The 27,878-nt window shown below is 44.2% G+C and overlaps 1 protein-coding gene across 1 annotated transcript in view; it reads right to left on the bottom strand.

Moving 5' to 3' along the window:
* The window catches only part of LOC112103403 (hemicentin-1), a 345,952-nt gene that overhangs the window by 207,731 nt on the left and 110,343 nt on the right, over positions 1–27,878 (bottom strand). The window contains exons 7-11 of the mRNA XM_026655607.2: positions 17,500–17,620; positions 16,661–16,924; positions 14,299–14,443; positions 8,770–8,891; positions 5,044–5,319 (exon numbers count right to left, since the gene is read on the bottom strand). Coding sequence (XP_026511392.1) covers positions 5,044–5,319; positions 8,770–8,891; positions 14,299–14,443; positions 16,661–16,924; positions 17,500–17,620 — 928 coding nt within the window. The remainder of the gene's footprint in view (positions 1–5,043; positions 5,320–8,769; positions 8,892–14,298; positions 14,444–16,660; positions 16,925–17,499; positions 17,621–27,878) is intronic.

Genomic DNA, 27,878 nt, shown 5'->3' with positions numbered 1-27,878 from the left:
CGGCTTTTTGGGATTTCCCCCCGGACAGGGATTTGAATCCCAAAAAGCCGGACATGTCCGGGAAAATCCGGACGTATGGTAACCCTAATTAATGATGGGTTGTCCAGCAGAGAGTACACCAAAGATATTTTGGGCAAAAGATTCTCCAGGAGAAAAAAGGTTGGATTTTCCTCTTACACCACTGTACATTCACTTTCCTGGAATTACTTCATTACACTACTATAGGTGAGCAGAGATTCAGGCCCAAAGACTGTGATTAGATATCATGCTGTGTTCAACACTGCTTGCTGCCCTCTAGTATTCTCAGCCAGAGCTAAACATGGTTTTGTCCTTGTTGTGGACAAGACCAAACCATGTACATCAGGGGAGCCCAACCTATGGCCCACTAGAGCATTTCATAAGGCCTGTGGCCTGCTTCAACAGACCATACTCAGGGCTGATTCATTAGTATTTTGTCATCATGTTTACATCATTTTAGTTTACAAAAGTGTATAAATAGACAACACTATACCTAGAAACAACCTATCTAAATACATATGAAACAAGCTGAACTGACAATATAAATCAATACAGGTGACTTTAAATCCTATTAAAATATGTAGAATCTGTTTGCCCACACAAAGTTGTGGTTATGTTTATGTGGCCCTCTTGTGTGATAAGGTTGGGCACCACTGATGTACAGCACGCCCAGGGCCAGATTCTAATCTTGATTCCGAGTTGCATTGGGGTAAATCACAGTGATTTATCCAAATCTGTTCCCTGGCATAGAAATGTGGTTGACTTGTTAGGACAAGAGGTTGAGAATGCTTTCTTACAACAGGTATTCAACACAGTTGACTCTGACTACACCATCAGGACTGAAATTGTTTCAAATGCTATCTTGGCAGGAGGTAGGTGGGGGAAGTTGTCATATTTGACACCTAATGTCAAACATGCAGTTTTTGTAGTACAGTGTCCACAGTATGTTCACTGAATTCCTGTATTGGGTACCACTGAGATCTTTCTATCACAGTACCACTTGTAACAGGCTGATGCAAACCTTTCAGTTGTGACAAGAAAAATCCCATTTGAACCTTTACAAAAATGCTTAGCAAAATAAATAGACAATAAAGTTGCCAGACTATTGTAACCCCCAAGGAGATTACCTAGATTCCTGGGGCTCTGTCTGCTGGCAGCTCAGGAGAGGCACACTGTCCCTGGTAGGGAGGTGGAGCCAAGGCAGACTCAAGTCTGCCCAGTAACCAATAGGGTGTGAGATGCCCTTCCCAGGGAGCTCAGGAAAGGGGAGAAGCCATTCTCCCCCTGAGAACTGGCCTCTAGGGACCTGAAAGCAAGATCCCTCAGCTGGGCTTTTCCCTCTCCACTGATGACTCCCAGTTTGTAGAGTTTTGCTGGGAAACTTCTCCAGCCAGGCTGAGTTAGCCCTCCAGCTCCCTAGGTGAGACCAGTCACCACATGGTCAGCTCTGCTCTGGCTGCTAGTCCAGGGCTGCTGCCTGCTGTGTGTGTGTCTGGACGTTAGGCTAGGAGACTAATTTTGGATTTTAGTATAGTAGTGTAATCTGCACCTTGAGCCCTGCACCCCTTTGTGGTGAGGGGAAATCCTGGGACCGAAGCAGCCTGACTCCTGCCTGAAGAGGATCCCTGCCAGCAGAGATCAGCCCCTCTGCAGTGACTGAGGAGTCCAGAGTCATCTCTGAACCTGAGGATCATTCATGGTGTTTGTGAGCGCACCATCTTTTAGTCAGTCAGGGAAATTGTTTTGGGGACCCCCTACTCCCTGAACTGTGTCCTCAAGCCAGGGAGTAAGAGTTTGGGGATTTTATAACCTGCTGCCTATTAAACCTGTGGAAGGACTTATCACCTTCTCCCATTTGTGAGTCCTTTGGGCTGTACTGAACCCAGTCAGCCATACTGCTAAATCACTGCAGAGAAGATATTGTGGTCATAGGTCACCAAGGGCCCCAACAAAGTACACGTACCAACAGGACACTAATCTTACATTTGCTACATCAGGTCACGTGACTGGGGAAAGTCCCGGGTACTATCAGCATGGGCACCGGTGACCCTAAGCATAGTGTTTTACCCTGTTATGTTATATTTGTCTCCTGTTTAATATAATTATTGTGTTATTTCTTGGAAGTCTCCAACTATCTGGCATGTAAGTGGGGATTACCCTGGGGTTAGAATTTTCCTCCCAAGCTGCCCTGGTGACCCTGCCAGGAAGGAGCGAGGGGGGTGGAGGCACCGCCAAATAAATTCATAGGAAAAAATACAGAAGATACACCCCGCTGAGTGGGTGGCGGGATCCAGAAGAACCCAGACCTGTCCATCAAAACCTTTAAGCAGATTGGCATTAAAGAATGTAACCGGGTGGAAAGGGGGCACTACACTATGAATACACCAAATTAATTATTTATCATGTGATGCTTGGAATATAATACAAAAAGTTTGTAGCTTTCGTTCTTATTGGAATGTGACAACTCATGTAAATAAGCTCATCGACACAAAAAGCTGACCTATATGCTGTTTATCAATAGGCCAAACCACCAGCAGCCAATGCTTCTTTACCTTCAACAGGTCCCTATTTTTGTGAGATGAAAGCACAACATACCTCATTTCTTATTAATCTGTTGCTACAACCATGCATGAAATGCTGAAACTGCTATAAGCTAAACTTCTCTATTAATCCTTGACCAACACACAACACAAACCACAAAGGTTTTCCCACACAATACAGCTGTGTTGCAGAACCAAAGAACAAAGTCCAAATTCTATGATAGTATTTCATTGCTGGAATATTCAGAGCTGGACTCAGAGCTGGAAATCTACAAAACCAAGATTTTGCCAATAAAATTGCATTTTGGCAATATGTAATGTTTTGAGGATTTGAATTTTAATGGTACACATGAAATTCAATAGTCAAAGATCACCAAAAATGAATGTTTTCAGCAAAAAGGACATTGGTTACAAAAATAACTCATTTATGCTTCCAAGCCAGAAAGATTTGATAATCCCAGATAGGAGAAACATTGGTAATATTATACAACTATCAGGACAACGTGTTCAAATATGGATCTACTCTAATATACATGCATGTATCAAGTTAATATTTTGTTTACAAGACTGTGAAAAGCTGGGGAAAAAGGCAAAGATCACATAATTATGGAATTTCTCTCTCCTCCTTGTGGAAAAAATAATCCTAGAAAGATATACTGATTAACATTTCATGCTCCTGGACAGTCCTTACCATCACACTGTTCACATGCTCAGAAGACACTCTCCAGGCTCCTGGTCAGTGCTCTGAAGCAACCGAAGAGAAAACAATCTATGCCAGTTTCAACACCAGACCCCAATCTGGTATGAGACAGAACTTTGGGAAGTTCTGTTAGTGCTGTGTAGACCCCCAGACCATGTAGTTATTTTCATAGTAGATCGCTCATAGAATGATAGAGCTTAAGGCCAGAAGGGATCATCTACTCAGACCGCCTGTATATTACAGACCATCAACAGCACGTAGGTACCCGCAAACCAAACACAACAACCGAAATTAGATAAAATGTCAAAACCCACAGGAGATTAAAATATTGTGTGCCACAGGCATATAATCGGAGGGACTGGGATGCACCAAAGGACAAGGCCCCTGCAGTGCTGTGAATTGATTAATGATACACACACAGATGATCCTAGCACTCAACGTGTGCCCCATGTTGTAGAGGAAGGTGAAAAATCCCCAAGTCCCTGCCAATTTGACCTGGGGGGAAATTCCTTTCTAATCCCACATATGGCAATCGGTTAGACCCTGAGCGTGTAAGCAAGAACAGCCAGCCAAGAATATGAGAGAGAAAATTCTCATGACCATCTTAGAGCACCAGCTCGGCCCTGTCCAGTGTCCCATCTCCAGATGGGCCATCTCTGATGCTTCAGAGGAAGGAAACAAAACAAAACAAGAAAACAGACAGTTGGAGGGGTGGGGGAATCCTGACCCCTGCAGTTACCTTAAAACAGTCTTTGGGCCAAATCAACAACAGCAGCAAATCCTAGGTAAGTCCTTAGACACCTTACTAAGGCAAAATTACCATTCAGTGAGTGAAAACGGCAGGATTGACTTCAGTAGGACTAGAATTTAGCCCTTTAAGGCTCAATTCTGACACCTTGATTCACATTGTTTTGTACATCACTCCACAAGTAGCCCCAAGATTTTCAATAGGACTGCTTGTGGAGTAAGCTATTACTCAACGTGAGTAAGGGTTGGGCACTTAGTACATTAATACAAGAAGCTCCCATTAATATGGGATGTACCCCATCAAAAAAAGAGGGACTACTTCCAGTTTAAGATTTAGCTTACAGGATCGTATAGCCCCTTTTTGCAAAAATCAGAATTGGCATTTCTTCATTACTATTCTTACTATTTTAACTTATAACTTTCAAAACAAAGGTTTAAAATAATAAACTAACATGAACAGCTTCTGTCCACTCATTTTTAGAGTTAATGACACCTTCCTACAGCAAAGAACATAAGAAAAAAGTGAAATTAATTCTTTCATGATCCAAAATGTAGTAAATTTCTTCATCTTAGATGTAGCTCTATAACAGTGTGCTTTACTATGAATTAAGGAGCTAAATTCATCCTTGGTGTAACTCCACAAGACTTCACCAAGCATGGATTCAGCCCACTATGTTGACGTGGCCACAAATTTCCTTCTTTACAATGTTATTAATGATGAGATTCATTTTTTCATCCCTTCATTTATAGCCAGATTCATTCTTCTGCTGCCCAATATTCAGGCCAGAGAGATGTGCAAGCACAAGGTTACTTCCCAATAGATTCCCTCTGAGTGTTATTCCACAGATTAGCCAGTAGTGAGTGACATTTTGTTTTGTTTTTGGGGGGGTTTTAAGCTCTGCTCTCAGTTTCCACAGGCTTTTACCAAATTGCTCAAAGGGCAAAGTTGTTATCAAGGAGAAGAAAAAAAAAGTGGGGAGGAGGAAAAAGAAAAGAAATATGCTTCAAAAGAAGATTAACATGCATCTTCTTTGTTACCTTGTACTGTGAGGAAGACAGAAGCCACAGTAGATCCACCTTCATTGGAAGCAGTGCAACTGTACTCGCCAGCATCTGTGAGCTTTACAGATTTTATTTCTAAAGACAAATTGCTCATCATCCTTATTCGGGAGGGCTCCACAAGCCTCAAGTCATTGCCATTTCTCTGCCAGGTGAGATTGTAACGCACTGTGCTTAAGGTTAGGCAGGTCAATATGGCTCTCTCCCCAGGGGTGACGGTGACATTATTAGGAACCTGAACCACAGGTGGGGGCTCTACATGGAAAGAATAAAGAGAGAGGATTCAGAAACTGTTAGGCTCACTTGTAGGTACTTTGTAAGTAACCATGATAAGACAGCAGTAGTAGAAGTAAAAAGGCATACCATTGGGTTATTTCATACTTAGTTTCATTTCACAGCACTGAAGCCAGCACACTGGGGTCTGATCCAAGGCCCACTGAACCAAAGGGAGCCTTTCAATGAGATCTGGATCAGGTCCTAGATTTGTACATGCTGCTGTGTGAAAAAGAGATTACCGAAGAGCTACCCTGAAGACAACAATACTGTACATGTGGGCTTTTTCCAGTGCCACCAAACAGCTCTGATATTATCATTGTGTTCTTCAAATGTTAGTCTCAACTTGGGTTTTAATGGATTTTAATCTTTTTGTTCACATCAGTGCCCAGTCTATGCTGCAATTCCCCCCATATTTTGTTGTTTTCTTTCTGACTTCCCTCTCTGCTCCTTTTTACCACTGACTTCCCCTTCAGCAGAATGCAAACTCAGTAACTTTGAACTGGATTGAATTTTAGACACACAATGGTTTCAGATTAGGTCAAATGATCCTTGTTGAGTCATCCCTGAGTAAAAGAGACAACAAATGCAAACAGGAAAGGAAATTTAAACTCATATAGCTTTACTGGGGTTTTGCCCCACACTTCTTTTGTTTAAACCCAGTGGCGTTTGTTCTTAAACACAGAAACACAGATCTGCAGAGGATAATAGTCTGAGTGTGACACAAATGTCAAAAGGTGGAGTAATTTACCAAGATAGGACTGAAGTCAACAGATTACCATAAGCAAAGCAAAGATAACCAAACAGGAGTTCTCTGTTAATGGAGAAAAATTCATCCCTGTGCTGAGTAGGGTTGCCAACTTTCTAATCGCACAAAACCCAACACCCTAGCCCCGTCTCTCCCCCGAGGCCGGCTCCCTTCTCCCACCTCTCCCCCGAGCCCCCTGCTCACTGCATTCCCCCTTCCTCGGTGGCTCGCTCTCCCCCACCTTCACTCACTTTCACTGGGCTGGGGAAGGGGGTTGGGATGTGGGAGGGGGTGCGGGCTCTGGCTTGGGGTCCGGGCTCTGGGGTGGGGCTGAGGGATTCGGAGTGCAGGAGGCAGTTGCAGGTTGAGACAGGGGTTTGGGGGGTGGGAGAGGGTGAGGGTGAGGGCTCTGGGCTGGGAGTGCTGGCTCTGGGGTGGGGCCGGGGATGAGTGGGGCAGGGTGTGGCAGGGGGCTCTGGGCTAGGGTTGAGGCAGTGGGTTGGGGTGCGGGAGGGGGCTCTAGGATGGGGGCGGGGATGAGGGGATTGGGTGCAGGAGGGGGATCTGGGTTTGCGGGGCGGGCGGGCCTCAGGGCTGGGGCAGGGGTTTGGGGCACAGGCTTATCTCCGGCGGCTCCCAGTCAGCGGAGCAGCAGGGGTGCTAAGACAGGCTTCCTGCCTGTCCTGGCATCGCAGACCGCACTGCGCCCCAGAAGCGGACAGCAGCAGGTCCGACTCCTAGGCAGAGGCGTGCAGACGGGATTGTGTGCTGCTCTCACCCGCAGGCACCTCCGCCCCCCAGAAAAGGACTAGCCTGTCTTAGCCAGGCAGCACCACAGACCGGACTTTTAACGGCCTGGTCGGCAGTGCTGACCAGCACCACCATGGTTCCTTTTCAACTGGGTGTTCCGGTCGAAAACTAGACACCTGGTCACCCTAGTGCTGAGGGACACCCATTCAGCTCATTTAAGATCTCACAGTAGGTTCACAGGCCTTGGGCTGGATCTCTGCACAGTGGTGAATTTCTTCAAAAGCCCTGGGCACCTGGGTCTGGAGCCTTGCTTTCCCACAAGTATGGTCCCCGTGGGCTCCCCAGCAGCAGTCATCGTTATAGCCACCACCCCATCACAGCTCACCCAAGCCAGGGGAGAGGGAAAGAAAGCCAGAGTTGCTTACTAAGGACTGAGTTTTGCTCCTGCACCTTGCACACACAGTCATATCTTTGGTAAGTTACTCCACCTTTTGACATGGATATATAGCTTTTATCTAATGCTTTTCATCTGTAGATATCCAAGCACTTTACCAAGTAGGTCAATATCTTTATCCCATTTTACAGATGGGAAAACAGACACAAAGAGGGGAAGGGACTTGCTCAGCAACCCAGAGGCAAAGACAGGAACGGAACCCAGGTCTTTAGAGTGCCAGTCCTGTGTTGTATCCGCTAGAACACACTACCTCCTGTTGATCTCATATACACAGAACCAAATTCCTCACATTCAGTACACATGCCTTTGTTGGCCCTTTATTTAAGATGTCTGCACAAACTAACAAGCTATTTGACAATTTAAGATTTAATACTAGCAGGAAAAAACAAATGCAAATGTTTGCTTTTTCTGAAGTTGAAGAATGTTGAGATCATTCCAGTACCTTTCCTACAGCAGTTGACAAAAATGAACAATCTGTGATATACTGTCTGTCAACTTGATAAACTGAAAATACTTGAAAAGAGTAAGTTTACTTTGCTGGGAGTAAGAAAATTCAAATAATTTTGTTTCAAATATTTTTGTGTAAGGATTTCAAAGTGTCTTCCTTACATCATCCCAACTGCACAGTTCAAAACAAATATAATAATTCACATTTACATAGCATCTTTATTCTGCAAGAATACCCATATGAATGATACATAACAGGAATTGTTTCCTACAATATATTTTCTAGTGCTTTTGTCTGGTCCAGTTTTAAATGACCCAAGTAATGAGCCTTCAACCACTTCTTTGGGACAATGTTCCACAATATAATGAATTTCACTATGAAGGCGTGTCTCTAGATTCAACCTAATTTTTCCTTTACTTAATTTCATCTAATTATTTCTTGATAATCCTTTCAGGAATTAAAATAATAATAATAATAAACAAAAAAAATCCAAATTTCCAATAAATCATTAGGAACTTGCTTTAAAACTAAAGTAGAATTAATTTTAGATGCAAATCTTTGTAATTTCACAGCTATCTGATTTGTGCCTACAATCGGGGAGTTAAAAGTGTAATTGCTAAGGTTTGAGACAAAAAAAATATGGGTGGATTCTCTCAGGCTGCAATTGCCTCCAAGTGCCTCCAAAAGAAATTCAGCCGCTCACATCTATTCAGGGAAGCACTTAAACATGTGCTGAAATCCCACTGACTTCATGGAAGAGTGTTAGAAAGAATTCGACGGCACTTTACTTAATACGGATGGATTTATTTATGTGCTTAAATGCTTTAAACTGGGGCCTAAATGCTTCCATTAAGGTTTTGAAACGTGCTATATTGCAACAAAAGAACATACATTAACATAAAACATTTTATTGGTATTGGATTGCCATAATTTATGCCACCCAATGTTGCTATTTTCTGTTAAGTAAAAATGACCGTATGCCAACACTTTACAATTTAGTAATCTAATACAGACATAGTAAACAACATTTACCTGACACATCCAGAAATGTCTGAGCACGTCCAGTGCCCACACTGCTAATGGCAATGCATTCATAATATCCTTCATCAGACAAGGAGACCTTGGCAATTTCCCAGTTCACGCTAGACGATTCTCTGTAAAATTATAAAGCCTCTGTAACTGCTTGAAAGGGATGAAGAGGAGGGCATGAAAGGGTCTAGTTTCCTATTGATTGGCATGTAACTTTCAGTAAGGCTAATGAAAATTTCACATACGGAGGAAAAAGCAGACCCTTTTAAAATCCCTTTTGTTTATGCATTATATTGCATGCAGTTTTTAGGGTCTGATTTAAATAAGAAGGTGGGGGGAAGTGATTAGACTTTTATGAGTATTAAAAAGCATGGATTCCTTACACAATACATCCATAGAGACATTTGAAAAAAAAACATGACAAGTAGTCACATGGTAAAATACAAAACTGCTGTCGCTCACTCAGCTATTTCTACTCTTGGATCAGCCTTGGATTTTTTTAAAATGGAAGAAAGTATGAAATACTGTTATACTGATTATTTATCAGCAAAGTATGCACAGAATGCACCATCCCTTACAATGATGCAGACTTGTTCCTTCTAAATGTGTGGGTCAGCTCCAAGGGCCAGTGCAGTGAGGGATGGAGTCTCACTCATACTTTCTGCACCCCATGCTTTGGTTTGGAGTACCTTATGCCCATAAGACACACACGGCGCAATCTCTGCACTTCCCTATCTGTCCCTATCCCTTGAATGAGGAGAATAGCATGGTGAGTCTGTGTGCAGAAGGCTCTTTGACCCCAAAGTAGGACCAGGAACAAATATAGTAATTCAACATTCTCCATGTCAGCTTACCAGCCACACACATGGAAGCAAATGGAGCAGTAAGTGTAAATACAAAAAGATACAGAAAATAGTAAGTAAAGTCTGTGAGAGTTGGGTTTGGTAGAAGTTGCAATCAGATGTGGGTAAAATAATCAAATGAGCACTCTTGAAACACCTGGCTTTTGCCCATAGGACATATCACAAGTAAAGCTGCTGGTTTATAGTACCTTTGTCATTTATAATGCTACAGGGGAAAAAAGGAAGTAAAAAATTAACTACATAGTGTTACTGTGTGTGCTTCTTAAAGAAATTGTGATGTCTTCTTAAGATTCAGCAGCTACATTTTTTACGGCATGATATGGTGCAAGTATTACAATGGCCTTCTAATTCTGTATCCCATTGCTGACTGTGATCTGTTGCTACAGTAAGTAAATATATCTAATGAAGACAAGACTGAGCATGATGCTTTTGGCAAAACACCTTCCACAATATGGGAAAGCTGTGTATTAGTGTTCCCACTGCCTGCCCTCTTTTTTATCTGCCCAAAGTCTTGGATTAACTCCATAAAATGGTTTGGGATACAGTAGGAAGAAAAGATTAGATACGAAATAAGGCCACATTTAATTTGGTATTATAGTAAAAAGTTCAGTGCTTCAGCATTGTGAGGCAGTAGAATCTGTTTGCACAAAAGGTTAGGCCACAGATAACAACTGCAGAGTGATCTTGGACTTTCTGCTTATTCCCTCGGACCCCATGCTCATTACAAACTCACATATCAGAGCTGTTGTTCCAAGGCATTCACCAGTGCACTGCCAGCAATGGAAATGCTAGTTACTGCTAGCAGCAAGGAGATGGTAAGAACATTTACTTAAGACAGGGGTAGGCAACCTATGGCACGCGTGCCAAAGGCGGCACATGAGCTGATTTTCAGTGGCACTCACACTGCCCGGGTCCTGGCCACCGGTCCGGGGGGCTCTGCATTTTAATTTAATTTTAAATGAAGCTTCTTAAACATTTTAAAAACCTTATTTACTTTACATACAACAATAGTTTAGTTATATATTATAGACTTATAAAAGGGACCTTCTAAAAACGTTAAAATGTATTACTGGCACGCAAAACCTTAAATTAGAGTGAATAAATGAAGACTCAGCACACCACTTCTGAAAGGTTGCCGACCCCTGACTTAAGAGATCTGCATGCTTCTCCCAAATATAAAGTAGAATTGCTCTTCAAGGAATATATACATAACTGCATTTTTAACAACCTTGTTCCTTTTCTGTTTCCAACTTTATCTTATACACCTTAAGTTACCCTATCACAATGCCTGTTTATTTAAAAAACTTAAACTGGAAAAAAAAGCATAATATGTGCTTGCAATATAATTTGGCCAGCTCCCTGCAACTTCCATGTCAGTTCTTGGTGCTCAGCACCTTTCAACATCAGGCCCTGTCTTTGCTCAGATTGTTTTAATTTATTTTACTGCACATTTTACTTATTCAATTTAAAAAAAAATACATGCAACCTGTGGATCAAGATGCTTATTTTGTCAGTCAAGGAAATGCTAGCACACTCCATTGGTCAAGCTGCAAATGCTGACGGCTGAGTACCATCCTTGCTCTCAGGTGGGGTGGAGATGAACACCTCAGGGTAGGTAGATGTGGCACCCCAATCTGCCTGTACAGAGCGAATATGGACAGAATGCTTCAGGGGCACAAGGGAAGCACACTGCACAGTGTTCCTTGTACCTGCTGTACATACTGTACCTGTCTCCAGATGCTAGCAGACATCAAGGCAGTCCTTGGCCACACCACAATCTATCTGGCTACACCACTTTGGGTGGTACAATTATCCTAGTTGAGCTAGCCAGCAACCCCACTGTACTCGGGCAGTAGTGGGTCCTTGTGAAAGAATGTGGGCTAATAGGCTCTTGCATCCATTCAGGAATGTATTCTGTGTGTTTGGCTGACTAGGATACAGACTTAGCTAACTGAACCACGAACATCAGTGGCTTTACAGTGCATAGCTTTTACTAAACGGGCTCAGGGCTGCATTCTTTGCTGCCAAAACTGCATATTTCATTTTCAGTTTTCATATTCTTTGGTGATCCCATTTAACATTTCTGTCCTACACAACACAGGGGAGATTTTCAAAAGGCACAAATGGCAGTTAGGCGCCAAACTCCCATTGACTTTCAATTGAAATGAGGTGCCTAATTGCCATTTGTGCCTTTGAAAGTCTTCCCCTGCGTCTTTTCAAACCAGGAGTCACTTGGACAAAACATCAGACTTTTGAACGCACAGTTACTCTGAGTCCCTCACCACTCTATTCTCCTTCAGCTAAAATAATAGTTACGGTAATGATACTTCATACTTCCTATGTAGAAAACCATATATCTCAATGTGTTTCACAAAGATGAGTAAGCCTTATTAGTGCTACTTTTACAAATGGGAAACTGATACACCAAGGAGTAAGTGACTTGCCAATAGGGTCATAGCAAGATCTTTTGACTGGACCACAACACTATACAGTGGGCACACTGAAAAATTTGTTGCAGTTTTAGAGATATTTCTGATTCCAGCAATATTCCCGACACTTAAATTGGGGCATAACACTAGAGCCACTAACATATCTAAAACCAGAATTAACTATTTTTAAGCATGTCCACTGTAAATGCTTTTAACTCATATTAATCCTAATGTGATACCACAGCCAGAATACACAACTCTCATGATCAATAAAATATACAAATATATGAACCAAGCATATAAACAACCATTTAATAAACTTATGTAGTTTGGTCATCAGCAAAGTATAAAATAAAACTCATCAGATGAAGTGCAATAATACAGCCCAATTATACAGTTAAACCATTCATAAATAACTGAAGATGGACCAGTTCAGTATGGAACTTCAGTACATCTCTACCTTGATATAACACTGTCCTCGGGAGCCAAAAAATCTTACCGCGTTATAGGTGAAATCGCATTATATCGAACTTGTTTTGATCCGCCGGAGTGTGCAGCCCCGCCCCCCCGGAGCATTGTTTACCGCGTTATATCCGAATTCGTGTTATATCGGGTCGCGTTATATCGGGGTAGAGGTGTACTAGTAAATCACACCAAATAGCACCCAAAATAACTAATTAAATTGTGCATTAGTGGCATCAATTCAGATATTTCGGGGGGGAGCCCCTACTCATCCTCCTCCTCCCCCCCACCCCCGCAGGGACCCCAGGTCTCCCTCAGGGAAGGAGTATCCCCTCTCTTTTACCCACACAGTGCATGAGCAGTGTTGCCAGGATCTCAGTTCTTGGTAGACTCCCCTGCACTCCACCATACAGGAACAGATTCCCAGTGCACCGGGTCGCAGCACCATTTGGCGTGGATGCACCTCCACCAAATTTTAGTGGTATTGTGACCCTGTGTACCAGATTGCAACACCACCCAAAGGAAATTTGTCCTGACTGCCCCTCTATCTGTACAGAGGGGTGGCTAGAGATAATTTCAGTGGCATTGCAAGCATGCCTCTAGACTGCTCTAGTAGCAGCTGTCCTGATTTAGTATAGGACCACTGCTTAAAGTTGTCAGGAAATGGCTCTCCCAGTTCTGAGGTCTAGGGAACTTTGAGCAAGTGCATAAACCTTGGGAAGGGCATCTGTCCTCACCCAGCACCCCCAATTGGCACCAGTGCTGTGCATCTTGCTCAGTAGCATTTGTCTTGAAGAATATTTTGTTAAGTCAATGTAATATTCAGCTCCATTCTACAGATAAGTAACATGATCACTAAAAATGCAGCTTGGTACCTATTATGAAAAAAATAAGAAGTAAAATATGATATTTGATCATTAAAGTATGAAGAGAATTACAGAGCAGGAGAAGTATGTGCCTAGAATGTCTAAATGTAAATAGCACCTCATAAAAAATGGGGCTGCAGAATTTTACTCTGCCAAGAATTTACAGGAGGATTTCAGAATTTATTTGCTCTGTTATCAGGTATAGTTGCTATAGAATGTGGTCTTCATTCTTCTTCTGAAAGGTTTGGTATTTTAAAAGAGGGGATGGTGGTTAACTGTTTTCCAGGAAATATTTTCTTAGACTTGGCGGTATTGTTTTTATGTTTGTTTGATTACTATTTCATTGTTCCTGGATTGTTCTATAGAGAAAGAGACTATTATTCCCTTGGTGTCTGCATGGTGGTGGTGTAGATGGAGTTCAGAGACCCTTGTGATGTATTCAGTGGAAGCTTTCCCAAAGAAGAGAATGATATAGCCCTTGGAGCATAATAAAGCAAAGCACATAGATTTCTGCTGGAACCATGTGATCTCTCTGCCTACAAACAGAAAATGTGTTCCCCCCATCCCCTCACACACCCCAAACCCACAACAATATACAATCTTAATTTCCTCATGCAGTTATTTGCTTGTTATTCTTTGTTATTTGCTTAAATTCTCACAACTGATCCAAAAAAATCATTAACATGGTTACAATGTAAGATTTGTCATATATCGGTCTTACATAGGTCTGACTTCAGTGGGAGCAGAGTTAGGCCAGTGCTGAGTACTTTGGAAAATCCCACCTTAAATGGGCATTCACCATTACGAACAAAGTACAATACAATCACCCAGAATAAAGCTACAAAAGCTGCTCTGAAGTTTAATTTTGATTTTTTTTAATGCCCAAAATTATGTTAGGGAATGGCTGCTTACCTGAAGAACTGATCCATTCCCAGTTTTATTCCATTTCTGCTGAAACGCTGAGTAAAAGGTATAAGACTTTCCACATGGCAAGATATATACCCTGGCTGCAGGTAGTATCCTGGAGTTTTCTTGGGCATTATAACTTTTGGAGCATCTACAGAAAGCAAAATATTCATAAACAAGTTATTAGCAGCTACTCACCTACACTCCATTCATTGTGATTAATACACATGCTAATAATCTTTTCCTTAAAGTCCAGATTTATCAAGACACTAAGGGCTAGTCTATACTAGAAAGTTAGGCTGGCTTAAGTACATTACTCAGGGCAGTGAAAAATGTCATGTCCTGTGCAACATACTCAAGCCAACCTAGCCCTGGTGTAGACACTGCTAAGTCAATAGAGGAATTCTTCCATCAACCTAGCTTCCACCTCTTGGAGAGGTGAATTTACTACAGTGATGGAAGAACCCCTTCTGTCGCTGTAGTTAAGGTCTGTACTTTAGCACTGTGCCGCAGTAGCGTTTCTAGTGTAAAAATGCCCTTAGCCTAGACAAGGCCAAGGTGAAGCTAAGATTTAAAGGTGTTATATTAGATCATGTTAGCTAGCACAGCCTAACCAAACTTCTAAAACTCTGATCAAGACAAGGCAAGCTGTACTTTAGTATGTGTTAAGCTGGTGGAGTTAAATTGGAATCTTCAGAAGTGGTCAGTCTCTGCTTCTACTGAAGTGGTAATACTCCCACAGATTTCAATGGGAACCAAGTTAAACTCTGTCCGATTAGCATATGCTAAAGTAATATTTGCTTTGCGTTGACTAGAGCGTTAGAAGACATTACTTAGATCAAGATAGTTTATCTAGGTAACAAGATCTAACATTGGACCTTTACATCCTAGTCAAACCTAGGACCCAGGGAGCAGCAATTCAGCACAGAATCTCAAGAGCGACAAAATAAAATGAGACAAATTTTTACCCAAAAAGTAGAAAAGAAATTAAGTAAAAAACCCAGGAAGTATGGAAAAATGTCTGTCTGGAAAATGGCAGCTCTTTAATACTTCAGAAAGTTCTTAGAAGTGAAAGTACCACTACAATTATTTTTCACCCTACTGAATGTACAGTATCTTCCTTTATTATGCTTTTTTTTTTCTCTCCATGGCCTTGTCTTCACTCTGGGAAAGAGTGTGTTCTTAACTCCTGTTTACTTCATGATGAAATTTCAGTGTAGACATGGCAAGTTGTAGTTTCAACACTTGTTAGGCTATATCTTCATAGTAAAAAAGGTGTGTTTTTACATCGAGATAGCAATCTCAGTGTAAAATCCTAGTGAAGACAAAGCACTGTAGTTTTTACTTTGATGTAGCTAATCAAAGGTGTAGTAGATAGCTAACTCGACATAAAACACACATACACCTTTTTACAGTGTAGTTATAGCCTTAGCTGGTCAAGATGAAACCATAAGCTCCTCCTTAGTCAGTCAGTCCCTCAGTCAGCTAACACCAATTAAAACTCAAACTTGCCTTGTCTTCATGTTAAGAACACGCATTTATTCCTAGCACACTTCCGGGTATGACTACATTAGAGTTTTTACTAGCCTTTGCAAATGTGTTAACTACCTAACAATTAACTCTAGGTTAAAAACTCTAGAGAAAACAAGCCCAATAAGGGCCTGATCCTTAAGCATGCTGAGCAGCTACTGAGGGTCCTTGGCATCTATTGGTCTGAATGGGATCTGAGGGGCCCAAGCATCTATCAGGTGGTTTGCAGCACTTTTTCAGGATCAGGCCCTGAATATCCTTTCCTTGCTAATTCTGGCTCTATAGCAACAACTGCTAGTAGTGTGGGTTTATCTCTTAATTCCCTCTCACACCTATTTCTATAATGAGAAAACTTTACCTAGAAAATAGAAATGAAATTAAGTCACTTAAATATTAAGTGTAGAAAAATGTTTCTTTAAAAATTGGCAGTTCTTGAATAGTTTGGCAAGCTCTTACATGTGAAAGTAGAACACAATTTTTTCCCCACACTACTGTACACACAGTATCTTCCTTTATTATCCAAATGTTTTCTCTCCATGACCTTGTCTTCCCTCTGGGAAAATTCATGTTAAAATTTCAGTGTGATAAGGCAAGCTGTATTTTCAACACTTGTTAGATTATTTTACACAAAATTCAATTTCAAACTAAAATTCTCCTTAGTAGATGCCTCCAAGATGCTCAGAGTACATTGTATCAAGTTGCAAGTTTTGTAGGCAATGGGGTAAGAGAAGTTTTCCTCATTATATGGGCAAATAGAAAAAAAATATAAGTCATCCATTCCATTAATTCAGGCATAATAAATGCTCACTGAAGTAAAATAAAATAAAATAAATCTTACCAGGAACAATACTAGAAAATGAAACACTTGACACTCTCTGGAAGAGATAATCTTCCTTGTCATACCCCATTATTTTAACAAAAAAGGCTTCATTTGGTGGGATGAAGTCAGTAATATTCCATATTCCATAGGGTTTTCGATCAGGATAGTATTTCACAGGCATCGTCTTAAGAAGCTCCCCTGTGATACTCAGAAGTTCTAGACGGTCCACTCTAGCTGGAAGAGAGATCCCTGTTGTATTCAATAGCACATAGGTAGGTATTCCTATGAAAACAGAAATATATTGTTGTAAGTGTTAACAAGATATAAGAAAAGGTTAAACTCTGTAGATGTGTGTCTCCAGCCCCCCAGTAAATGCACACAATTCAGTTTAAAGCACTCTCTACCAGCTGTTAAGAAACACAAAACAGTGTGTTAGCATTGATAACATGATGTGCTTTATTTAGGATTCAATTAATAATTTCCAACAGGTGCTTATAAAGCCTCATTAACCTTCCCACCCCCCGCAAGGGGCCAAATTGAAACATTTTACAGTCTCTAAAAGTAAAAGAAGGGAAGTTGTAACTCTGAGCCATACCAGAAATAAAAACATTGGGATTTACGGGACATAAAAACTCTAATACACAAGCATAGCATAGTATCATGGGGCACAACAGGTAGTGGCATCATGAATGGAATTAAGGACAGGGCATGGCTCCCTTCGAACCTGTCAATGATGGTCTGAGTTTCAGCAGAGGCTAATTATAGAGAACAACATAAAGTATATATTTCTTCCCTATGGTCTGAGCATGCTGCCTCCCCAAACAATTAAATACAGTAGAAATGGAGCACAAACTGACCTTGCACTGGTCTGCTGGATGCTTTTTTGAAGTCTAGTGTTGGCTTTCTAGAAAAACCAGCTCGAAAATCAATAGTACTGAGACCTGTTATACGAACAGAGTGCCTTCCACTGCTGGACGTCTGAAAAATATTGAATTGAAACACTGTTGGAGCAATTTGCACTTCAAACTTTGCAGTCCTTTGTAGCATCCATTGAGCTCACTAGACTTTAAGTAAGAAGATATCAGATGTTATAAACAAAATGAACCATTTAAAAGCCTTTGTTCTAGATAACGGACCCTTCTGAATTTAGTGCTTGTGAAAAGAGAGACTGAATGAAAGTGATATGCCTCTAGAACATACTATGATGGGCATCCATATGAGGCCAAATATTGCTCGACATGGTTGCATGACTGCAATGGGGGGACGTGTATGAGCAAAGCAATCAAGATTAGAGAGTTATAAAGTATACGGGTAATTTTGTAAAGCAAAAAAAACCAACAGACGATAGCAAAAGATTAGTGTAAATAATTTCCCATAATTCATGGGTTTACTTCCTGTAACAAGAAAATATATTTACCCTTGTATTTCCATTAGACAATAAGTGCTCTTTTTAAACAAATGTCACTCAAGCTTTAGCAATGAAGCAGATGAAGTGGACAGGGGGCTGCAGACAGCGGAGTTTGAGAGGGAGTTTGACAGAGGGAGGCCTACGATGGTTAGGAAGACCCGCAACACCTGTTCCAGCACTGCTTCTGTCTCCCCCACCTGCGCCTGTAGCCAGACAGAGCGCCTGAGCATGGATGCTTCTACCCAGATCCTGGTGTGGTTTTGCAGGGACTGTAACTTGCAATTCCCACTTACTGATATCCAGGCTGGGGGGACCATCCAATGTGAAAGGTGCCTGCTGGTGGAATCTCTCTGGCAGCAGGTGGGAGAGCTACAGGAGGAGGTGGCTAGGTTGAGGAGCATCCAAATCCACGAGCAATTCCTGGACAGTGTCCATGTGGAGACAGCTGAGGTAGCTGTCCCAGTACACAGGACTGCTGACTCACCACTGGTGGAGGAGGAGATGGCTCAGGGTGGATACTGGCAGCTGGTTACTTTTGGCAGCAGGCAGTGCTCCACCCCTGCTCCAAACCCTCCCGCCGTGGTAATAGGAAACCATTATGCTCTTCTTGATACAGGAGAGAAGGAATCACCCCCTACAGCAGAGGAGGAGAAGCCTTGTACCCCTAAGGCTGGGAGGTCTGCTGCCACCAGGGCCGGCTCCAGGGTTTTTGCCACCCAAAGCGGCGGGGGGGGGGGGGGGAAGCCGCGATCGCGATCGGCGGCACTTTGGCGGCAGCTCCACCACGCCACTTTCTTCTTCGGCTGCACTTCGGCAGCAGGTCCTTCCCTCCGAGAGGGACCGACGGAGCCGCCACCGAAGAGCCAGACGTGCCGCCCCTTCCCCTTGGCCGCCCCAAGCACCTGCTTGCTGCGCTGGTGCCTGGAGTTGGCCCTGGCTGACTCTCTGCTGAGGGGGACGGAGGCGCCCATCTGTCACCCTGACATTTCATCTCGGGAGGTATACTGCCTGCCGGGGGCCCGTATCCGAGAGGTTACGGAGGCATTGTCGAGGATTATCCAGCCCTCTGACTAATACCCCATGCTACTCATCCATGTGGGCACAAATGATACTGCGAGGTGTGACAGTGAGCAGATCAAGAGTGACTACAGGGCTCTGGGAGTACGGGTGAAGGAGTTTGGCGCGCAGGTGGTATTCTCTTCGATCCTTCCTGTCAAAGGTAGGGGCCGGGGCAGAGACAGGTGCATCGTGGAGGTGAATGCCTGGCTGCGAAGATGGTGTCGCCAGGAGGGCTTTGGCTTCCTTGACCATGGAATGCTATTCCAGGAAGGACTGCTAGGCAGAGATGGTGTTCACCTTTCGAGGAGGGGAAAGACCCTATTTGGACACAGACTGGCTAACCTAGTGAGGAGGGCTTTAAACTAGGTTCAACGGGGACAGGTGAGCAAAGCCCACAGGTAAGTGGAGAACATGGAGACCTGAGAGATGGGTTGGAAATAGGAGGGAGCGTGGGCTATAATGGCAGAGAGAAAGGAGGGTCAGGGCAAAACTGGGAGACAAGATTAAATCAGTATCTTGGATGCCTATATACAAATGCGAGAAGTATGGGTAATAAGCAGGAAGAACTGGAAGTGCTAATAAATAAATATAACTATGACATTGTTGGCATCACCCGAAACTTGGTGGGATAATACACATGATTGGAATGTTGGTATGGATGGGTACAGCTTGCTCAGGAAGGATAAATGGAAAAAAGGGAGGAGGTGTTGCCTTATATATTAATAATGTACACACTTGGACTGAGGTGGAGATGGACATAGGAGACGGAAGTGTTGAGAGTCTCTGGGTTAGGCTAAAAGGGGTAAAAAACAAGGGTGATGTCATGCTAGGAGTCTACTACAGGCCACCTAACCAGGTGGAAGAGGTGGATGAGGCTTTTTTTAAACAACTAACAAAATCATCCAAAGCCCAAGATTTGGTGGTGATGGGGACTTCAACTATCCAGATATATGTTGGGAAAATAACACAGCGGGGCACAGACTATCCAATAAGTTCTTGGACTGCATTGCAGACAACTTTTTATTTCAGACGGTTGAAAAAGCTACTAGGGGGGAAGCTGTTCTAGACTTGATTTTAACAAATAGGGAGGAACTCGAAGAGAATTTGAAAGTGGAGGGCAGCTTGCGTGAAAGTCATCATGAAATCATAGAGTTCACAATTCTAAGGAAGGGTTGAAGGGAGTACAGCAAAATAGAGACAATGGATTTCAGGAAGGCAGATTTTGGTAAGCTCAGAGAGCTGATAGGTAAGGTCCCATGAGAATCAAGACTGAGGGGAAAAACAACTGAGGAGAGTTGGCAGTATTTCAAAGGGACACTATTAAGGGCCCAAAAGCAAGCTATTCCGCTGGGTAGGAAAGATAGAAAATGTGGCAAAAGACCAGCGTGGCTTAACCATGAGATCTTGCATGATCTAAAAAATAAAAAGGAGTCATATAAAAAATGGAAACTAGGACAAATTACAAAGGATGAATATAGGCAAACAACACAGGAATGCAGGGGCAAGATTAGAAAGGCAAAGGCACAAAATGCGCTCAAACTAGCTACAGGAATAAAGGGACACAAGAGGACTTTTTATCAATACATTAGAAGCAAGAGGAAGACCAAGGACAGGGTAGGCACACTGCTCAGTGAGGAGGGAGAAACAGTAATAGGAAACTTAGAAATGGCAGAGATGCTCAATGACTTCTTTGTTTCGGTCTTCACCGAGAAGTCTGAAGGAATGCCTAACATAGTGAATGCTAATGGGAAGGGGGTAGGTTTAGCAGATAAAATAAAAAAAGAACAAGTTAAAAATCACTTAGAAAAGTTAGATGCCTGCAAGACACCAGGGCCTGATGAAATGCATCCTAGAATACTCAAGGAGCTAATAGAGGAGGTATCTGAGCCTCTAGCTATTATCTTTGGAAAATCATGGGAGATAGGAGAGATTCCAGAAGACTGGAAAAGGGCAAATATAGTGCCCATCTATAAAAAGGGAAATAAAAACAACTCAGGAAACTACAGACCAATTAGTTTAACTTCTGTGCCAGGGAAGATAATGGAGCAAGTAATTAAGGAAATCATCTGCAAACACTTGGAAGGTGGTAAGGTGATAGGGAATAGCCAGCATGGATTTGTAAAGAACAAATCATGGCAAACCAATCTGATAGCTTTCTTTGATAGGATAACGAGTCTTGTGGATAAGGGAGAAGCAGTGGATGTGGTATACCTAGACTTTAGTAAGGCATTTGATACAGTCTCGCATGATAGTCTTATCAATAAACTAGGCAAATACAACTTAGATGGGGCTACTATAAGGTGAGTGCATAACTGGCTGGATAACCGTACTCAGAGAGTAGTTATTAATGGTTCCCAATCCTGCTGGAAAAGTATAACAAGTGGGGTTCCGTAGGGGTCTGTTTTGGGACCGGCTCTGTTCAATATCTTCATCAACGACTTAGATACTGGCATAGAAAGTACGCTTATTAAGTTTGCAGGTGATACCAAACTGGGAGGGATTGCAACTGCTTTGGAGGATAGGGTCATAATTCAAAATGATCTGGACAAATTGGAGAAATGGTCTGAGGTAAACAGGATGAAGTTTAATAAAGACAAATGCAAAGTGCTCCATTTAGGGAGGAACAATCAGTTTCACACATACAGAATGGGAAGAGACTGTCTAGGAAGGAGTACAGCAGAAAGAGATCTAGGGGTAATAGTGGACCACAAGCTAAATATGAGTCAACAGTGTGATGCTGTTGCAAAAAAAGCAAACGTGATTCTGGGATGCATTAACAGGTGTGTTGTGAGCAAGACACGAGAAGTCATTCTTCCGCTCTACTCTGCGCTGGTTAGGCCTCAACTGGAATATTGTGTCCAGTTCTGGGCACCGCATTTCAAGAAAGATGTGGAGAAATTGGAGAGGGTACAGAGAAAAGCAACAAGAATGATTAAAGGTCTGAAAGAGCAACAAGAATGATTAAAGGTCTTAAAGGAAGGCTGAAAGAATTGGGTTTGTTTAGTTTGGAAAAGAGAAGACTGAGAGGGGACATGATAGCAATTTTCAGGTATCTAAAAGGGTGTCATAAGGAGGAGGGAGAAAACTTGTTCATCTTAGCCTCTAAGGATAGAACAAGAAGCAATGGGCTTAAACTGCAGCAAGGGAGGTTTAGGCTGGACATTAGGAAAAAGTTAACCACCCTAACTGTCAGTGTGGTTAAACACTGGAATAAATTGCCTAGGGAGGTTGTGGAATCTCCATCTCTGGAGATATTTAAGAGTAGGTTAGATAAATGTCTATCAGGGATGGTCTAGACAGTATCTGATCCTGCCATGAGGGCAGGGGACTGGACTCGATGACCTCTCGAGGTCCCTTCCAGCCCTAGAATCTATGAATCATATCTTGCTCTCTAATATCCTAGGACCAACTCAGCTACAACAACATTGCAAACATACAGTAAATGATTGTAGAAGCTCTGAGCATGGCAAATATGCTTCATACTTGTACTTCTGAAAAGAAAATTCCAGACTCCTTAAACTTCCCATCTGTTCTATTCAATTTGTTTATTTTAGAAATAATGATGTTCACTCACAGAAAGCCCCAGCCACTCTGCAAGTGAGCTGGTAAGAGCTTTAAAGGCTGAACCAGCAATCCTTAATCAAACAAAACTCTCACTGAAGTCAATAGGAGTTTAGAAGCAAGGAGGGCAGGATCAGCCCAAAAACAAGAGATAAATCAAAGAGTTAAAACATTGTTTTGATGTGTGTGTGAAGGGATTTTTTTATTTTAATGCCACATGGATGGTACCTCCTTAAGAAAATCATTCATGCTAGAAAGTTCTACTTAAAGTGAATTGGCAAAGACAATCTGGCATTTAAATCAAGAAAATATAGTTCTCCCAGTTTTGTGTAGTCATATATTAGTTAAAAGCAACAGAGGGTCCTGTGGCACCTTTAAGACTAACAGATGTATTGGAGCATAAGCTTTCGTGGGTGAATGCCCACTTCGAATGCTCCAATACATCTGTTAGTCTTAAAGGTGCCACAGGACCCTCTGTTGCTTTTTACAGATCCAGACTAACACGGCTATCCCTCTGATATATTAGTTAGTTACATAAACTTTTCCAAAAGTGTAATATGGACAGCAATTTTCTGAACAGAGCCAAGAAAAGGAATTCAGCAAACCTAGCAGGCAAATCTGCCCTCCAGTGATTATAACTAGGCAAACAGAGAGGAAGGCAGGTTTCATCTCCATCCTCAGGTGAGACATGCCAATCAATGCAAACAGGATTTTTAAGCGCAATTCAGCAGTTTGTCTGGCAGGCAGGCAAGTAATTAACATAAGAATGGCCAGAGTCTTCTCTAAACTTCATGCATAGAGAATGCAGCCTGAATTGTATATTTTTACCTACAAAGTAAATTCTCTATTAAATCTCCTCATTCCATTGGGAGTACAGATTGAGAGGAATTATTTTATCTAGTCATAAATGTATAATTTCTTAGATCTAGTGAAAACTCTGCTCATGATTATTTTTAGATGAAGCAGTTGTTTTTCATAACTGGCTGCCTGGACAATCAGCCATCTAGGCATTATGACAAATTGGTGTCTGTCTTACTGGAACAACCACTATTTATGTCTATTAGTTAGCCTTTCACCTCAGAAAATCACTATGTAAAGTCTTTTTAATATAAGCCAGCTGTTAACAATATTAAAGGATACAAAGTAATATTAAACACAATACCAAATAACTCCTGTTATCAAGAGTTAATTGCCTGCTAAATGTTCATTGGACAAATGGAGTAACAAAGTTTTCTTTTCGTAGTTTTATACGACATCTGTATAAGACATTTATAGCACAATTAAAAATTTTGCAAAGCTTTCCCTGACTTCTTCAGATGCTGTAAAATCTTAATGCAAGCAAAACAGGCCAAGGATCAAAACTGGGTGGACTATTCATAACAAATAATACATCTGACGAATATTTCTGTTAGTAAATTATCCAGAGACTTGAGTATTAGTGACATTGTTTATTACTAAAAATGGTTTTAAAATACTGTTATTTTTAGTAATAAAATTTTTATTGTAGTACAGCCTGGAGTAGGGTTACCATATTTTAAAAACACAAAAAGAGGACACTCCACGGGGCCCCGGCCCTGCCCCAACTCCACCCTTTTCCCGCCCCCAGCCCCGCCCCAACTCCGCCCCTTCCCCAAAGTCTCTGCCCCAACTCCGCCCCTTCCCTTGAACGCTCCGCCCCCTGCTCCTCCCCCTCCCCTGCTTCCCACGAATCAAATGTTCACGGGAAGCCTGAAACAGGCAGGCAGCAGGTAAGCTGGGGCTGGGGCTGGGGCTAGGGCTAGCGCGGTGGCGGGGGGGGCGCGAGGAGGCGCGGCCCAGTCCGGCCCCCCCCGGCCGAGCGGCTCTGGCCCCGGCGTCTCCAGCCCGTCTCGGCTCGGGCCCTGGGGCGCTGGCCCCGGTTCCGGCCGAGCGGCTCCGGCCTGCCCCGACCCGGCGGCTCCAGCCCCGGCCCCAGCAACTCCAGCTCGGCTTGGGCCCCGGGGCACTGGCCCCGGATGAGCGGCGCCGGCCGGCGGCCGAGCACCCCCAACCCCTGTCCCAGCAGCTCCAGCCCGGCTCGGCTCGGGCCCCGGTTCCAGCCAAGCGGCTCTGGCCCAGCCCCAGCCGAGTAGCGCCGGCCAGCGGCTGAGCACCCCCCCAGCCCCGGTCCCAGTGGCTCGGCTCGGGCCCCGGTTCCGGCCAAGCAGCTCCGGCCTGGCCCCGGCCCTGGGCAAGCGGCGCCGGCCGAGCACCCCCAACCCCGGTCCCAGTGGCTCCGGCCCGGCTCGGCTCGGGCCCCGGTTCTGGCCGAGCGGCTCCGGCCCAGCCCCGGCCGAGCACCTCCAGCCCCGGTCCCAGCGGTTCGGCACGGGACCCGGTTCCGGTCAAGCGGCTCCGGCCCGGCCCCGGCCCTGGGCAAACGGCGCCGGCCGAGCACCCCCAGCCCCGGTCCCAGCGGCTCCGGCCCGGCTCGGCTCGGGCCCCAGTTCCGGCCAAGTGGCTCCGGCCCGGCCCTGGCAGAGCAGCGCCGGCCACCGGCCGAGCACCGCCGGCCCCAGCAGCGCCAGCTCCGGCCCCAGCGGCTCCAGCCCGGATCCAAGACCCACGACCCCTCCCTATTTTCCCGGACATGCCCAGCTTTTTGGAATTTCCTCCCAGACGAGGATTTGAGGAACAAAAAGCTGGACATATCCGGGAAAATCTGGATGTATGGTAACCCTAGCCTGGAGGCCCTAATCAGGATCTACGCCCCATTGTGCTAGGTGTTGTGCAAACATCTAGGAACAAATTTAAAGCTGTTGGATTGTTTTCAAACTTTGTTTTTTGCCTATTTGTGTTGCATAAAGTCACATATTGTCGTTTTTGCTCCTTGATTGGCTGGCTGAATGTTTTATAAATAGAAGGAAGGAAATCAAAAAGATGCAAAGACAGCTGTATAAGCATTTGCTATGTGAAATTTTGTGCAAACACGTATTCATCACACAAACATTTGCAAGACTTGGAACATTCCAGGAACATTATTACAAACAAAAAACAAAACAAAAAAATAATTCAAAATGTATGTAGGTGAAGAATAAAGAGGTATTTTTTTATTAAATTAAGAAATGTGGTATCAGACAGTTTTTTGATTTTTGTTCCATGCAAGCTGAGGAAATTCAAACCATCATACCTAGGACATGAGGGAGGGGGTGTGCTAATTGTAAGATTCTATTTACATATAGTTATTTACAGGTTACTACAGTTGCATTACAGGTTACTACTTTTGCATTAAAAGTAGATTTCAAAGGATGTGTTCATTAAACGGGATTTATTCTGGCCTACTTTATCATTACATTCCATCTAAACAGCCGGATTTGGCTTGGAGGCTGTAAATGGGTAATTATAATGGCCATTTAAGAACTCTCTTGTTCACAATAATTACAAGCTTTTCTATTGACTCCTTTTTTCTTCTTTGGTCTTGTGTGAACAGCCATTTAACCTAAATCAGCAGGGAAGCTTCTGCAACATCCTCCAACAGAAAAACTGCAAGGCCTTTTTGATTCACAATTCCTGCATGCATCTGAAGAAGTGAGGTTTTTACCCACGAAAGCTTATGCCCAAATAAATCTGTTAGTCTTTAAGGTGCCACCAGACTCCTTGTTGTTTTTCTCAATGGGATTGCCTCCTTCTATGCCTTGCTGACAAGCCTTTTTATCTTAACAGGTCTGTAATTGTGTTAATGGCCTGTAACTCGTTGCCAGCAAGACCTTAAGGAGTAATTAGATGCAATCACCTACCAAAGCTTCTATTATGGAGCTAGTAAATAAAGATTACAAGTTATTTCCAAGCCAACCTGCAGAAACAGTACCTTTAAAGTACAGTTTGAAGCACTGACTTCATCTTTGGTCTTTGTTGGAAGGCTTTTATTAACCAAAGTGATGCACCATGTATAGTGATATATTTATTTTATTATGGGATAGACTGTGGCTTTTAAGACCTGTCTCCGGTTGGGGGGAGAAGGGCAGCAGGACACCCTAGGGAAATTGGTTCTCTGCCAGCATTTCTCCTTGGTGCCCAGAGAATACATACTGCACTGGCAGTCCCACCAGCTTGGTGAAAGTGTATTGAGTGCACCCTTCAGCAGAAGGTCAGTTCTGTTGACTGATGCAGACTGGAAAAAGGAGCCATGGACTTGTCCTCATACCTAGTGATGAGCTGCCAAAATCTTAACAACCAGTTCCCTCCTCCTCACCCCACGAGGGGGTCATGGTCCGCCCCCGCCCCCCGGGACTCCTGCCCCATCCAACCCCCTGCGTTCCTTGACCCCCCCCCCCCCCGGACACCTGCCCCATCCACTCCCCTTCCCTGTACCCTGACTGCCCCCCGCCGCCCCAGCCAACCCCTCCTCTCATTCCTGATGGCCCCCCGGGACCCCATGCCCATCCAACCACCCCTTCTCTCTGTCCCCTGACTGCCCCTGGAACTCCTGCCCCGACTACCTCCCACCGCCCCATCCAACCCCTGCTCCTTCCTGACTGCCCCCTGGGACTCTTGCCCCCATTCAATCCCCCTGTTCCCTGCCCTCTGACCGCCCCGACCCCTATCCACACCCCCACCACCACCCCGAACTCCCCTGCCCTCTATCCAACACCCCCTCCCTGCTCCCTTACCGCGCTGCCTGGAGGTGGCTGGCGGCGCTAGAGCCGCGCCGCTCGGCCGGGACCGGGGCCGGGCCAGAGCCGGTCAGCCAGGGCCGAGGCCGGAGCAGGTCGGCCGGGGCCGGGGCCGCTGGGCTGGAGCAGGTCGGCAGGGGTCGGGGCCAGGGTCGGGGCCACTGGGCCGGAGCAGGTCGGCCAGGGCCACTGGGCTGGGCTGGAGCAGGTTGGCCAGAGCCGGGGCCACTGGGCCAGAGCAGGTCGGCTGGGGCCGCCAGGCCAGAGCAGGTCGGCCGGGGCCGGGGCCGGGGCCGGGGCTGGGCCGGAGCAGGTTGGCCAGGGCCGGAGCTGCTGGGCCGGGGCCAGGCCCAGAGCCGCTGGGCCGGGGCCGGAGCAGGTCTGCCAGGGTTGAGGCCGTTCGGCCAGGCCGCGCCTCCCTGGAACCCTCCTCGTGCCCCCCCACCCCAGCTCACCTGCGCGAAGCTACTGCTTGCTTCTCAGCCCTCTCAGGCTTCCCGCGCGAACAGCTGATTCGCGGGAAGCAGGGGAGGGGGAGGAGAAGAGGGGTGGAGCGTTCAGGGGAGGAGGCAGAGGT

This window comes from Terrapene carolina, unplaced genomic scaffold, assembly GCF_002925995.2.
Source record: "Terrapene carolina triunguis isolate 2854851 unplaced genomic scaffold, T_m_triunguis-2.0 Scaffold210, whole genome shotgun sequence".
NCBI classification, from domain to species: domain Eukaryota; kingdom Metazoa; phylum Chordata; order Testudines; family Emydidae; genus Terrapene; species Terrapene triunguis.
The sequence above is the reverse complement of the archived record's forward strand: the minus strand, read 5'-3'. Positions and strand labels throughout refer to the sequence as shown.